Source organism: Thamnophis sirtalis, unplaced genomic scaffold (assembly GCF_051295495.1).
Source record: "Thamnophis sirtalis isolate CommonGarterSnake01/CBP01778 unplaced genomic scaffold, rThaSir2_p1.2 scaffold_3, whole genome shotgun sequence".
Classification (NCBI taxonomy): Eukaryota; Metazoa; Chordata; class Lepidosauria; order Squamata; family Natricidae; genus Thamnophis; species Thamnophis sirtalis.
The window spans coordinates 164,972,640-164,987,892 of NW_028261383.1; the positions used below are offsets into that span (position 1 = coordinate 164,972,640).

Below are 15,253 nucleotides of genomic sequence, written 5' to 3' on the forward strand. Positions count from 1 at the left end.
TTTGCTTAGGAAATAAAGGGACAGATGTTGTGCTAACTGTTTGAGAACATTCTAAAAGAATTCTTAGTATTCTAATCAAGAATTATTGCTATTTCCTCACACGTTAATGCACTGTTAACAAAAGAAATGGTCTGGAGTTCCACCATTACACTTTAACTTCAACCTAGAATTATACTTATCAGGTTTGGCAAGTCTCAACTAGCCAATGATGCTAATGTTAGGAAACTCAGGACAAATACAATGGACTGGCAGAATAAGTAGCAGCTAAAGCAACTGATTTCTCATTAATTAATTCATCAAGACAAGAGGATAGATACCCTATCTTTTAACAGTGTTTCCTCTGTGGCTTAAATCAAGAGTTAACAAAGCTTTTTCATCAATGAAAAATATTTATTGATGAATGACTGCTTAGTTCTTCTGACATTATAGAGATGGCCTCAATGTAATTTGGGAACTCACACAAGCTACTGGTGTTCAGAAATATTTGGAAATCTATGTCTATGTATTTATTTCCATTTCTGCAGCTGCCTATCTCAATCTATGACTCTGGATGATTTACAATCTAAGCTGCATAGATGAAAAATAGGTGTATAGAGTTAAGATGCCAAAAAGCTCTAGCTGTATCTATCCAAGCTCCCCTTTCTGTTCTAAGATAGTGTCCAACAATTCTATCTCTTCCTCCTCCACATTTTCCAGGTACCTCTTCATCTTCCTTGATAGCCTGCTGCTTAGCCCGGACAATAAGAGCTTCCAATTCATGGAATTTGCGTTCCATTTCTTGTAACTTAAGCCGCGCCTGCTGCTGCTCCCGCCTTATCCGCTCCAGCAGCTTCTTCCCATGCTCCTCCGCTACGCATGGACTTTGTTGCCACTGCTGTATGCGTTGTGGGAGGATCTCATAGATGCGGCTGAGGAAGGAAGGAAGGAAGGAAGGAAGGAAGGAAGGAAGGAAGGAAGGAAGGAAGGAAGGAAGGATCAATCATAGGTCAATATGAAACATCACAGGTCACTATGAAAGATGCAACATGTTATCCTATGCAATTCATATGCCTCAAGGGTAGCATAAGCTTGAAAGGGACTATTTAAGGCAATCTTTGGGGCAACAGGGACTGATTCCACAAAGAGAGGTTTTTTCCAAGGGTGAAACCAACCTATGCTACCGGTTCGCAAATGTGAGTGCACATGCGCAGAGCGTCAAAAACAGCCTCTTGTCGCCGCCACCACCAGTTTGCCCAAAGCGGATAGAACTGGCTGAATTGCACCACTGGGTTTTCCCCAGACTGTGGAAGGGGCGCGGTTTGGTGTGCTGCCTCCATTCCCCAGATAGGGCTTTGCGTGTTTCCACAGCCCGGTTTTTGGCATGTCAGACTGGGGGTTGAGGACCCCTGATTTAAGGCATAATAAAACAGCAAATGCCTCACATGCTTTTAAAGAAAGAAAGCCATGAATGTATTTTATATGTGTAGAAGGAAAAGGTGCTTTAAAAGTTCTCTGTGCACTACAAAAATAGTTCCCCACTGCTGTCCACACCAAAAGTTTCCACACCAAAGGCTGGCATCAGAGGTGCCCATGTGCTCTTCTACCATAAGAGGTTTCTATTATGGATTATAACACTAGTTCCCAAAACTGTCCCTTTTAGTTTCATCATAATTCTCTTTCCATACAGCTGAAGTTTGGAGGCGGGGGGGATGATGCCCGTATTTCACTACCAATATCTAACCCTTTCATCTCACTCCAGCTCCACAAGCAAAGTCCCCCTTCCCCTAATCCAGCTGGAAAGTAAATACCGAGGAGAAACGGCGCCAAGGAGACATAGTTCTTACTTGGCTGCCAACTTCATTCCGCATTCATCGGAGCAATACTTGGAGGTAGCCCGGGCAGCTTGGATGCAGCCAGGGCCCAGGCACTGATGTAAAGAAGAAGGATCTTTGGCATCCACCCGTTCGGCATGTTTTGATCTGTCCCGGTGTTTCTGCTTCTGCTTGTGTCGCTTATATTTTTCCTCCTTCTGCAGAGCAAGAGGCACAGAAAGGGCTCATTATTTATAGAGATTTCCAAAGGGAAATCAAACCACTTTCAGCTCCTTTCTTTCCCCCAGTGAGAAGATTCTTAACATGAAGGCCATATTTCTCAACCTCAAGACTCATATTTCTTGGGCACCCTTGGGTTGTTGTTGTTTTTTAATGCTCTTGCATTCAATAGATGGTTGGTTGAAACTGGAAATCAAGGCCAGGCTCAATGTTTCTCAACCTCCTCCACTTTAAGAGGTGTAGGTTTCAGTTCCCAGAATTCCCAGGCTAGCATGGATTCTGATTGCTGGAAATTTTGGGAACCGAAGTTCACACATCTTAAAGTGGATGAGTACAAGGGACCTATTATCACATATGGTGGACCTGTCCGGAAACACAAAAATATTCGACAAAAATTTGGAAATGGATGCAAGAAATTACAGGAGAACAGATAAAATACAAACCCGAAATCTTTCTACTGGGAATAATCAAAGGGAGATATACAAAGAAAATTAAGTACATATTAACACATTTGCTAACTACAGCTAGAATAGCATTTGCCCAATGCTGGAAACAAAATAATATCCTTTCGGACGAATTAGTGATTAAAAAATTTTTGGATTGTGCAGAGATGGACAAATTAACACTGAAATTAAAAGATAAAGACGAGTCGGAATATTATGAAATTTGGAACAATTGGTACAAATGGCTGCAAAACAAGAATAAAATTAATTAAGCCAAAAAACAATATATATAAATATATATAGAACTGTGTATAAAGGTGTGTAAATATAGAAGTGAAATATTATATACATGTACAGGTATGATGACATAACAATATTGATGTAATGACTGTAAGGTGTTGTAGGTTTTTTAAAATAATTTTTAAAAATCTGCTAAAAAATAATAATAAAGTGGATGAGGTTGAGAAACACTGGCTAGACTGGATGGACCTGATCTAAACAGGAAACACTATTTCAGACTCAGTATATATAGCAATTTAAGTCCTGGACTTGGGAAACCCAGATTCTCCATCTTTTTCTTACTAAAACAAAAAGGCTACAAGCTACCACCTATTCACTTTAGCATCTCCCGTAAGACTAAAGGTAAAGGTAAAAGTTTCCCCCATCCACTTGTTTCCAACTCTGGGGGCAGTACCAATCTCCATTTCTTAACCAAGGGAGCCAGCATTGTCCAAAGACACTTCCATGGTCATGTGGACAGCATGACTTTAATCCAAGGTGCCGGGAATGCTGTTACCTGCCCATCAAAGTGGTACCTATTCATCTACTCGCATTTGTATGTTTCGAGCTACCAGGTGGGCAATTCTTGTATTTTTCTCTTCAATTAAAGGCAGGACGGAAAAAAATGTTTCTATGTGATATTCTGCTTTTCCTTCAGAAAGCAGATGGTATCTTTTCCTACCTCTTTCAGTCTGAAGTAGTTTAGGCTAAGAGATTCAATTCAATTTTCAATTTCAATTTATTAAATTTATATGCCGCTCTTTTCCCCCGAAGGGGACTTCGAGATGGTGACTCGAAGTCATCCAAAGATTTTCAGTTTAGGTAGGGATTTGGTCCTGGGTCTCCCCACGCCAAATCCAACCCTCTTGTCATGACAACAGTGTAGTGGCCTAATCCACAAATGATGCCAGCTGGCTTGTTTATGTTGTACATTATGCAATTAATTACCGTTGGCTGAGCTCACAAAATATGCTAAGCCAAAATCAAACAACCCATGATTATTTTTAATATAATTTAAAAATGGATGGGCCATCTCCCACCTGGGGAATTCTGGGAAGTTCACACATCTTAAAAAGTTTCTGAGGTTGAGAAACACTGGTCTAGAGGGGAAGCCCCCAACCTTTTGAACACCAGGGACCGGTTTTGTGGAGAGAAGATTTTTCTGCGGACTGGAGGGAGTGTGGTTTCGTGTGCTGCCTGCATCCCACAGACGGGGCTTTGCTTGTTTGTGTGGCCCGGGTTCTGGCATGTCGTGGCCCAGTGTTGGTCCCTGGACCAGAAGTTGGGGACTCCCAGCCTAGAGGATAGCTCAGCATCAAGATTCCTATTTGTTAGGCACCCTCCTTTTTACTGTTGTTCTATTTTGCGCATCCAGCACATGGCTGATTGCAACTGATAACCAAGGGAGTTTGAGAGCCACTGTGATACAGCCGTTAAGGTGCCAGGGGTGTAGGACTGAAGAGACCTAGGCTGAAGTCCAACTCTAACATAGAAATTCACTGGTTGACTTTGGGTCAGGCAGTCACTTTCAGCTCAGCTATAACCCATAAGATTATTGGTGTGGGGGGAAATGGGAGGTGCCTGCTGTATTGAGCTCCTGAATGAAAGGCAGGATATACATCTAATAAATAAATAAGTAAACTAGCAAGTTCTTTTCTTTCTAATGTCTCGGACCTGGCCATTTTAAATCAAGGAGGAAGAAAACGAAAAATAGGTGCCTCACAAACCATTAAAGAAAGCCAACTTTGATGGACTTCTAAGCACATCGTGGAAGGAATTACAGCTTTAGAAGGTGATTTTCTTCCCGTTAAAAATCCCACTTCCGAGATCAAATTTTGTTCAAACCAAAAAATTTTCTCCTAGGCATATTACCGGAGGGGTATAAGAAAGATGTGCTTTCTCTAATTATACATGTACTAACTGCGGTGCATATAACTTATGCGCAGTATTGGAAAAAAGAAAATACACCATCAGAGTTAGATATATTTAAAAAAAATTTGGCCTGTGCAGAAGCAGATAAGCTCACCCTTGAACTAAAAAATAAAGGGGGATTGGAATATTTTGAAGTTTGGAACAGATTTTATTATTGGTATAAGACAAGGTGACAAGACTGGAGCAAACTGCAAATAATGTGATTGGATGGAAGGATAGATAATGTATTAAGTAGGCTAACAGTTATTGGATGAGATTATGTGTATATAATGTGACTGTATGGTCACTTCGACGTCGCGGTGCTGCACTGTTTTAAATGAAAAAACAATAAAAATATATTTCCAAAAAAAAAAAAAAACCACTTCCCATCTTGGCAACTTGTTGTGTTGGGTTCCTACCTTCTTCTCGGACTTCTTTTCCCTGCGCTTGACATGCTTCACTTTCACTGCACGTTTCCGCAACACGGGATCAAGGAAGGGCACGTCGTCTGTGTCACTGAGCCACGGCTAAAAGAAGGAATAAGACACAAAAGAAAAAAGTGGGGGGAAGTTTAACATTTCCAGAACAAGACTTTTAAAAAGAAAAGTCAAACAGCTGTCAGCTTTGCTTCCATTTCTTCTTTCAGGAAAATACCATCCCTGTAATTCTATTACTCTGGCCAGCAACTTATTGTGTAATAGAACCTCTTTGAGAAAAAGAAAAAGAAACCAGGGTAATTACATTTTGGGATTATTTAAAAAGAACAATGAAAATGTAAAATAGAAATGTATTGAATACATGAAACTGCATGCTCCAGCTCCATTAATGGTCAAGTTGTCACAGATGCTGACAATCCAAGATTTTCTTTTCTTCAGGAAGATTGGAATTTAGAAAGGAAAGCGCATCTGGCCTAGGAGTCAATGCTGCTGATCTTTAAACTATTAGTTAAGCACACAACAACATCTCAACATGAGTAGAAATTCACCCTCTATCGGAGGCAAACATTAAAAACCCCAGTTTTATGGGAGCCATAAGAGTGTAACATCTGCCTTGGGCTCACTCTGAGTCACTCTATTCACACAACTTGCTTCCAGCTTCCTAGGATCTTTCTAACGCATTTGAGTTAGAATTCTTAAATGCCCAGCTAGCATGGCCAACAGACATGGAAAGTATATACCTTTGCCAGTTAGGTGCTTTGTAAGTTATACAGATAGTCCTTGCTTAACAACCCTAATTGGGATCAGCAGCTCTGCCACTAAATAAAACAGTCACTAATTGGGAAAGCATGTGATTGACTTCCAACTGGAAAGAAATAAGACTACCCAGTTTCACACCTCCAACTTTTGACTCCTAACCACTCCCCTGCCTTTGAATGCCCGAGTGCCTGCTTACTGTCTTGTACACTAAAGGCAATGTTTTTGCACTCTAGCCCAGAGATGGGAACCACATGCTATGTGCTTCACTCTCTTGAAACCCCTGTCTCCAATATTTCCACTCTATGGGGAGGAGTGGGGAGGAAGCAAGCAATGTATATAGGCAATCTCCCCTTTGCCTCACCCTTTCGCACTGTCAGTGCAATCATTCAACTTTTGAGGCATGAAAGTACAGTTTACTCTCTTGAAATCTCTTTCCAATTTTTCCGCTCTGTGGCAAGGAGCGATTGGCTAAAGAAACTGCTTGCTTTTTTTTTCTCCCATAGAGGAGAGATTGGAGAGAAAGAGATGTCAGGAGAGTAAGCTGTTTGCCTAGCACGGGGGTGTCAAACTGACATCGTCATGGCAGCATCACGTGATGTATTGGGACATTTCCCCCCCCCCCTTCGCTAAATGGGCTGTGGGTGTAGCCAGCATGCGACTCATCCAGCCAATGGGACGGGAGTTTGACAGCCCTGGCCTAGCACATCTGCAGCTGTCAGATTTGAACTATCCATGAGATCACGCTGCCCTCAATATATAGAAGAGCTTACTCTCTTGAAATCTCTTTCCAATCTTTCTGCTCTGGGGGGGAAGGGCAGGCAAAGGAGCAATTGCCTACAGAAATCACTTCCTTTTTTTCTCCCCAATTCCTTCAAAGAAGAAAGAGATTGGAGAGAAAAAGATTTCAAAGGAGTACTGAAGCATCAGGCTGCTGGCAGAATCACATTGCTTTCAATGTGTAGAAGAACAAACAGCTTACTTTCTTGCAGTCCCTTTCTCTCCAATCTCTCTGCTCTGCACTCTGTGTGTTTCGGGGGTCAGGCATAAGACAATGCATGCTGACTGCAATAGCAATCACATGACTGAAGAATGCTGCAAAGGGTGTGAATAGGTTATGGCTGGGCCAGTAAATGAATGGGAGGTAAGTGAGAAATATCTATACTACATCAATAGAGCACCTAACTAACAAAAGCCTATTATTATGCCTTAAGATACGTGGCACTGTCTCATTAAAAGAAATGCCTAACCCAGCCTCAAATAAGCAAAATAAGACTGGCCATTTGTATTAATTTTTTTAAAAATGGCTCTTTAGTGCCTATTACACTCTAGTTCACTGTGCAAAGGTTATTATGCAGATAGTCCTTGATTAATGGCAGTTATGGGGACTGGGAATACTTTCTCTAAATGATGCTATTGCCAAGTGCAATATCATGTGAACCCACCAAATTACAATGGCAGTTCCAGCGGCAGGCATTAAGACGAATCCCACCACATCCCGTGACGGCCATTCGTGACCTCCCGCAGGCTTCTCCATTGACTTTGCTTGGTAGAAGTCAGCATGGAAGATCACAAATAGCGGTAACATGGGTCAGGGGGACACGGCTACCATTGTAATTGCGGTTGCCAAACGCCTGAATTGCAATCCAGTAACGATGGCGAGGCTGTCTTTGAGGCTCAGCCATAAATCCCCTCATTCAGCACTGTTTGTAACTTTGAAAAGAGTTGCTGAACGAGCAATGGCTACCTGCAGAATGGCTTCCCACTACAGACTCAGGTAAGCAGGCTAGAGCAGTGGTTCCCAAACTTGGCAACTTTAAGATCGCTGGCTGGAGAATTCTGGGAGTTGAAGTCCACAAGTCTTAAAGTTGCCAAGTTTGGGAACCACTGCGCTAGAGTGACCTTTTCTAAAATAATTTGAAAAACCAAATTACACTAACAAAAATGTTTAGAAACCAAATCAAAGACCCGTATTTTTTTCCCCCAGATGTATGTCCTGTGGGGCAATTTGCAAGAGCTTGTCTGACAAAGTAACCACCTCTTGACCATTTACAAATATTCTCAGTTACGGGCTAGGGGGGAAGAACTGTCCATGGAACAATGATCAATAGTGCAGCTCCTGCAAGAGACATGAAACGTCCATAAGAAAACCTACGGGCGGCTAAGCAAAGGGCAAGAGGCAAGCAAACAGCCTAGAATTGGGCATCTTTGCAGATAGAGAGGCAGAGGAGTCAGCAGAAAAAGCAGAGCTGAGAGGAAGCGGGGTGGGGGGGGATAATCAGAGGGAGAAGATAAAAGGAATAAGGGGGAAATCAAGGCAAAAAAGATTGCTGGAGAATAAACTGAAGATACAAAGGCTCAAGAAATAGTCGAAAGTGGGCAAGCAGGGAGATTTAAATGCTGAGAAACTGAGTCAAGTCCCACATGAAATGTTGAGCCAAACATTTAGCCGGAGTTCCCAACACCTTTGACAGATGTCCTTCCATGGCCTTGAATGACAATGGCAGGGGGCCCAGGACATGCACTATATCCTAGGGCGGTTGTTGTTCTACCCAAGCAAGCATTACCCTGCCAACATGACCTAGGAATCCCAAGGCAATGGGTCTACCATAGGTCTCACCAGATTCTGATCATCGAAGGCCCCTGAACAAAGCTCCTGATACAAATCGGGATCTATGTGCAGATCATCATCCGACAGAGGCTCAGGTGTGGCAGCCGATTCTAGCTGTTCCTTTAGCATCTGCAGATCATCCTCCCGCCCCCGTAACATCTATTGAGCGATTGGGGAAGTGGGGAAGAGAGCGGGGGGAAAGCAGTGAGAGAGGGAAAAAGGTGGGGAAAGAAAAGAGAAAGAGAGAAAGAGGAAAGCATTAAAGAAGCCATTCTGCCGGGCTTCACAAAAGCACCAGGCACCAAGACAGTGCAAACACACCCCCTTTCTCTTCCTGTGCACAGAGTGGCAAACAGAGGAAATGGGGGCTTGCTGAATGCCAAGCGGCAAAGCGCGGGCAGCAAAAAGAGAATCCCCAAACCCACTTCTTTAAAAAAAAATTAAAAAAGGAGGAGAGGAGAAAAGGCTTAGAGCTCAAAGAAGCAAGGCCAAACGGCCCGGCAAAACCTGCCACCTAATACAATACAGAAAGCATGCAAACTGGGTCTTCCAGCACCCGGCCTTTCAAATACGAACCCCGCTATGGGTTAAGCTGGATCTATACAGGCAGCAGAATGAGGTGGAGATAAGATGAAAGGGTGGACTGCATCATTAGAGAGAAAAGGCCTAGGAATCACAACGGTTGGCCTTACTTGGGATTGGAAGAAGAGGACAACAAACCTCATACAATTAATAAGTTTGGAAAGCCAAAGTAGGGCAGAGGGGAAAACTTTCTCCCTCTTCTGTCTTGGTTTTCTCTTTTAAGTGGGAGATTCACATGGGAGCACCGTGCTATGTACAAGTAGTCCTTGATTTATGACCACAATGGAGCCCAACATGCGTCGCTACGCGAGACGATTGTTAAGTGAGTTTTGCTCCATTGTTATGACCTTTCTTGCCACAGTCAAATGGACCACTGCAGGTGTTTACATTCGTAATACGGTTATTAAGTGAATCTGGCTTCCCTGTTGACTTTGCTTGTCCGAAAGTCACCTGACCCCGGGGACACTGCAACCATCATAAATATGAGCCAGTTGCCAAGCAGCCAACTTTTGATCACGTGACCATGGGGGTTCTGCAACGGTCGTTACGTGTGAACCATGGTCATAAGTCACTTTTTTTCCAGCACTGTTGTAACTCCAAACGTTCACTAAAGGAAACATTGTAAGCTGAGGACTACCTGTATGTAAAAGAGAGAAGTTCCACCCACAATCTCAAATAGCAATAGCAATAGCAGTAGACTTATATACCGCTTCATAGGGCTTTCAGCCCTCTCTAAGCGGTTTACAGAGAGTCAGCATATTGCCCCCAACAATCTGGGTCCTCATTTTACCCACCTCGGAAGGATGGAAGGCTGAGTCAACCCTGAGCCGGTGAGATTTGAACCGCTGAACTGCTGATCTAGCAGTAGCCTGCAGTGCTGCATTTAACCACTGCGCCACCTTGGCTCTTAATAGTTCAGTCCACCACTTTTGGCTATCGCCACCTCATTGTATTGGATGTATAGGCCAACCTTCAGACTGCTTCCCTATCTAGGGGGGAAAAAAGCCCAGGAGTCCCAAACTTAGCGCTCACTTATTATCTTAATCCTGATCATTAAGATTTTTTTTAAAAAAAACGAAAAAAGAAAAAAGAAAAGAAAAAAAAAAACTGGAGGGAAAAAGGAAACTTACCGAAGCTGGAAAATATTTATAGGACTCCTAGGAAGAAAAGAATGGGAAAAAAAAAATCACGTGTGAGCTACACACAACCAACAGCTTCACATTCGAGGTGGCTGCCTCTTGGGAATGAGCAGCCCAGAAAGTGCCCTCTAGAGAAAACATGCAATGATCTCAAGGGCAGGGAATTGCCCACCACGACACTCACCCGAGCCCGAACCTGGCACTGCCTCAGGCGGCATTTCTGACGGATTTTGTTAGGCCCACCAAACTTCTTCATGTCCCGGCAGAAATCACACTGCCCACAGTCCTCCGTGCGCCGGCAGGCCTCACATTCGCCGCACATGCGGGCCGAGCGCTTGATCTGCTGCAAAGAAGAAAACAAGAAAGATGTGAGAAGGGCTTTGAACCTGAGGAATCCCATTCAAGCTCCGTCCCTGGCTTAGTCTCAAACACTCCCCGCCCTGCGTGGTCGCCGTGTTCCTCAAAAGAGCCAGGATGCACAAGCAAGGACTCAAGATTAATCGTGACCCGTCAAAAGCGCGGACGGCAAAAGCGCGATCGACAAAATCGCGACTTTGACGTCATCACAGCGCGACGAAAAAGATCGAAAAATTCAAATAAAAATTAATAAAAATTAAATTAAAGCAAGCCGATTCACATAAAGGTAAGGGTTAGGTTTAGGGTTAGGGTTAGGTTAAGGGTTAGCTTTAGAGCGTTAGCGTTAGCGTTAGGTTAAGGGTTAGCGTTAGGTTTATCGTTACTTTAACGGTTAGGTTTAGGGTTAGGTTAAGAGTTAGGTTTAGGGTTAGGTTTGGGGGGCTTAGGGTAAGGTTTTCGCTTTATTTTTACATTTTTCGAACTTTTTCGTCGCGCTGTGATGACGTCACAGCGCGCTTTTGTTGAGCGCGATTTTGTCCTACGCGCTTTTGTGGTGGAACCAAGATTAATCACAGGCAAGGACCTCCGGTTCAGGTTTACGCACAAGTAAGCTTCATCTCTTGGGTTTGAGGCAACCTTTTCATGATTGAGGGCTACGCATAATATTTTTTTTTGCTGTCCTGGGCTAATAATGGTAATAAGAAGAAAGTTGGGATATAGGACGGGGGAAGGGGTAAAATTAATTGGCAAATCAAGGTTTGTTTTTGCAGGGCATGTTAACACTCATTTAGCATAATTTGTTAACAACTCATAGTGATGGGGAAATATGCGACCAGTTTTTAACTCCCATCATCACAGGTGCCTCCCGAGCCATAAGAATGGTGCCTGAGGATCCCAGGTTGCTCAGTTCTTCATAATAGAGAGGGAGAGATTATTTTGGCAGTTTTCAGTTACATCTATTCCTCGTGCTGTTTTATTATGGTCAATGCAGCAAGTGGCAGCCAGGGCCCCCCATGACTTGACACCTGACCGACTTCTTTTGTGGAGGCTCGCAGCCAAACGCCGCATGGCATGTTGCACCAGTGCCACCGCTCTCGGCAGGATGCCACCTGGCATGTTGCGCTGTTGTGCATGTCGGTGGCAGCACTGGCACAATGCAACATCCTGGCGCTAGGGAGGCATCAGCACGACGATCTGGCCGCAAGCAGACACAGAAGTTGGGAAACAGTGCAACAAGTGTTGGGGCATGGGAGGCCTGGCTGTGGTGATCCTAAGATAAGCAGGTAAGACGTCCCCCGAAAATAAGACATGGTGCTTATTTTGGGGTACAAAAGAAAAGACTGGGTCTTATTTTGGGGGAAACACCGTATGAATGAGTATTCTTTTAGTGAGGGCGTGCTCAGCCTACAGGTATGAATCCCACTGAGTTCTTTAGCAGCTTCTAGAAGAGATACATCCCACAATTAAAAGTAACCATGTCTTGTTCAGTTGGGAGAATTTGGCTTTTCCTAATACACAGGTAGTGCTTTTCAATTCTGATAAAACCTTGCTAGATTTAGATCAAAAGTGACAGGATTAGAAAACAGTCTTTTCAAAGCTCCTTTTTAAACTTTCCTATTATGGTTTTGCTGACTTATCATTTCTCTGTTTTGCATTTTATAAAACAACTCCTAGTACATAATTCCATATATGCCAGTGCTTCCCAAACCTGGGAAATTATCCAGAATTGGATAAAAGTTGTTTTTCTTTGGATAACGACAAACAAAAACACATTGCCCCAAACACAACAGGGACATGTAAATTGATTTAATGTATTTTATCCATATTGGGTAAAAAGGACTTTCTGAGAAGTGGTTTCAGCAAAAGAAGGGGGGGGGGATGGAAAGCACTAATATAGGCAATATAAAGGGAATTCTAAAATTGCACAAGTCAAAGTCTCATGAATCCTATTCCACTGTGCATGATTCAAAAGGGCCTTTGGTTAATCTCAGATTTGTAGAAAGAATACAGGAGGAAAATGCAAAATCAAAGGTGCTTAAACATTAAATGTCAACAAAAGCAACTGATGTTGCCCAGCTGATATTTATTCGATTTATATCCCCACTTTATTTTTTACAACTAAAGGCAGCATACAAAATATCTCCTCCTCCTGCTCCTAACAGGAACTCTGTGAGGTGGGTTGTGTTGAGACAGGGTGACCCTTTTATGCCAAAGGGGAACTAGAACTTATAAGTATCCTGGTTTCTAGTACAGACCTTAACCACTACCAGAAACTAGCTCTCTAAATATACCCTAAGGAGGCACATCTGATTTAAAATACATAATTTTATCAAAGTAATAAATAATAATTTGTGTTAAGCATTCTTATCAGTAACAATGAGGAAAGGGAAAGAAAATCTCAAGAGAATCTGATTTAGCATATTAACTAAACAGACTGAAAGGAATGCCTTGAATTTATAAATGCAATTTGGCTTCAGGAATCTGTAACTATCCTACGATCTTCTAAAAGTGTTTTCATCTTCCTGCCGTGCCACAAAAGCTGGGTCCCCAAGTAGCTAGAAACTAAGTTTGGTATTTACCTATTTGACTACATTAAATCTCGATCTTGTGGCTATGTAAAACTAGTAAAGGACAAAAACTAGCCTGGGCACAACTGTTAGGGAAAGGCAGTTGCTTCAATATACTAGCCGAGAACCCAACAGTTCAAATCAATGTCAACGTTCTGGAGTTAGAATGCCAGGCCCTGTAAGATGATGTAATCTCCATTGCACTCCTTACTTTGGCGTTGCGGCTCTGCTCCAGTGCCAGTTCTTGGGCTTTCGCCCGCATCTCATCTTTTTCAGCACGTTCCCGGTCCCCTTCCCGGTCCTTCTCCTTGGACTTTTTGTGCCTATATCGGATTTCAAGGGTGGGATCTCTTTCTGCAAAAAAAAAAGCGATTTACATTATGAGAAGCTGTATCCCATTTCAAAAAACAATTATCTCAACGTGATTGATTGATTTTATATTAACACTGTGGAGGCTTCTCTGGGTTACTTGGAAAAACAGAACATATTCTTAAAACAATTATGCCCAAAGTAAAGCAAAAGGAACAGTCAGAACATACTTCCTCCTTTAGAAATAAAATAGCAGGAAGCTGAGATCATTTTCATTTGTTACCTGGAATTTTAAGGCCTTTTTAAAAGTGTATATTAGTATTTTAGCATGGCGGTATAGGCCTCTTTTTCTAACTTTAGAGCTCCGGGCGAAGGCCATTTCTTTTGATAAGCGAGAAGATCTAGCTTTCTCAGCATCTAAATAATAGGCTGCATATTCTGGAAATCCTTAAATACACTTGCAAGTATTAAGAAAGAAAGAAGCTCGAGTCCTAACCCAGGACCTAGGAACTGTTAAGATAACGTCAGAGGATATAAGCTGTTCCAAGTAGGGTGGTTTTTTGTAGAATCAGAATGTTCAAGTCTGATAAATTTAGAATTTCCAAATAGCAAGGTAGCCCTTTAGGTATTGCTCCAAGGGCTCCAATTACAATCGGGACAACAGACGATTTCTTTTTCCACAGTCGCTCAACTTCAGTTTGCAAGTTCCGATACTTTGTGATTTTTTTTTTATCACTGCTTATCTTCAATTTGCGCATCACCAGGTATTATTATTATATTTTTATCCCTCCTTTTTATATAACTCAAAGGGATGAGCATGTATTATATTCCTTCCTCTTCCTATTTTCCCCACAACCACCTGGAAGGGGGTGGGGGGGGGATTGAGAGCGTCACTGACCCTAAGTCACCCAGCCAGCTTTCATGCCTAAGGGAGGCCTAGACCTCACTGTCTCCTGGTTTCTGGGTCAGAACCACTACACCAAACTGGCTCTCTCTTGTCCCTGGAAACTGCACTTTTACCAGTTCAAGCTAGGCTGCATTTAGTCAATCTTGTTTATTATAGAGAACAATTATTCTTTAAATATTTTATATTTTACAAAAAGCTTTGCTATATAGAATCAAAGATCAAAAGGTGGTTATCTTTTTAATTTATTATTGAAGCTTCATTACTGAAGCATGCTTTGCCATGAGATTTTAAGTATAAATTTTGAGGGGAAATCCCTAAGTTTCTAGCACAGAAACAAACTCTCAAACTCACTCTCTCTCTCTCTCTCTCACACACACACACACACACACACACACCCAAGTCAAACAGGGTTTCAAACTTACCTCGGCACTGCATGCAGTACCATTCTCGAATTGCTTTCGCCATCTTCTCAGTAATGTTAATGCAGTGGCCATGGAACCATTCATTGCAGTGATCACAGCCACTGGAGAGAGCAAAAAGTAAAGGTTCATTAACCAAATGTCTTCTGCCATTTGAGAATCTATACAAGAGAGCTAACTCATCTGCTTACGTATATAACTGTATGTATCCCTTCAAGTCAATGCTGAAGTGCTTTGTTACTGCCTCTGTCCTAGGGCTGAGAAAGTGACTGGCCAATGGTCACCCAGTTGGCTTTGCAACTAGAACTCAAGATCTCCCAGTTTCCAGCCTGATGTCTTATCCAAACTGGCTCTAATTAACTGAGCATAACAGGGAACTCTTAAGAACACAGCATCTTTTATTGGAAAGGAGTGAATTAAAGAGATAAAGTTGAATAATAAATATTTAGATGAACTCAAGAAGATCAAGAGTTTCTTCTACCTCTCCAATATCTAATATCTAAGCA

At 42.4% G+C, this 15,253-nt stretch overlaps 1 protein-coding gene across 5 annotated transcripts in view; it reads right to left on the reverse strand.

Annotated features, from left to right (window-relative positions):
• Positions 1 to 15,253, reverse strand: part of CXXC1 (CXXC finger protein 1) — a 28,983-nt gene that overhangs the window by 11,831 nt on the left and 1,899 nt on the right. For 2 of the 5 annotated variants that reach the window (XM_087710714.1, XM_087710709.1), the window contains exons 3-10: positions 14,751 to 14,851; positions 13,324 to 13,466; positions 10,373 to 10,531; positions 10,180 to 10,206; positions 8,477 to 8,626; positions 5,083 to 5,190; positions 1,824 to 2,008; positions 701 to 908 (exon numbers count right to left, since the gene is read on the reverse strand). In XM_087710714.1, the coding sequence (XP_087566840.1) occupies positions 701 to 908; positions 1,824 to 2,008; positions 5,083 to 5,190; positions 8,477 to 8,626; positions 10,180 to 10,206; positions 10,373 to 10,531; positions 13,324 to 13,466; positions 14,751 to 14,851 (1,081 nt within the window). The remainder of the gene's footprint in view (positions 1 to 700; positions 909 to 1,823; positions 2,009 to 5,082; positions 5,191 to 8,476; positions 8,627 to 10,179; positions 10,207 to 10,372; positions 10,532 to 13,323; positions 13,467 to 14,750; positions 14,852 to 15,253) is intronic. The other 3 variants (XM_087710711.1, XM_087710712.1, XM_087710713.1) reach the window with 3 other exon arrangements.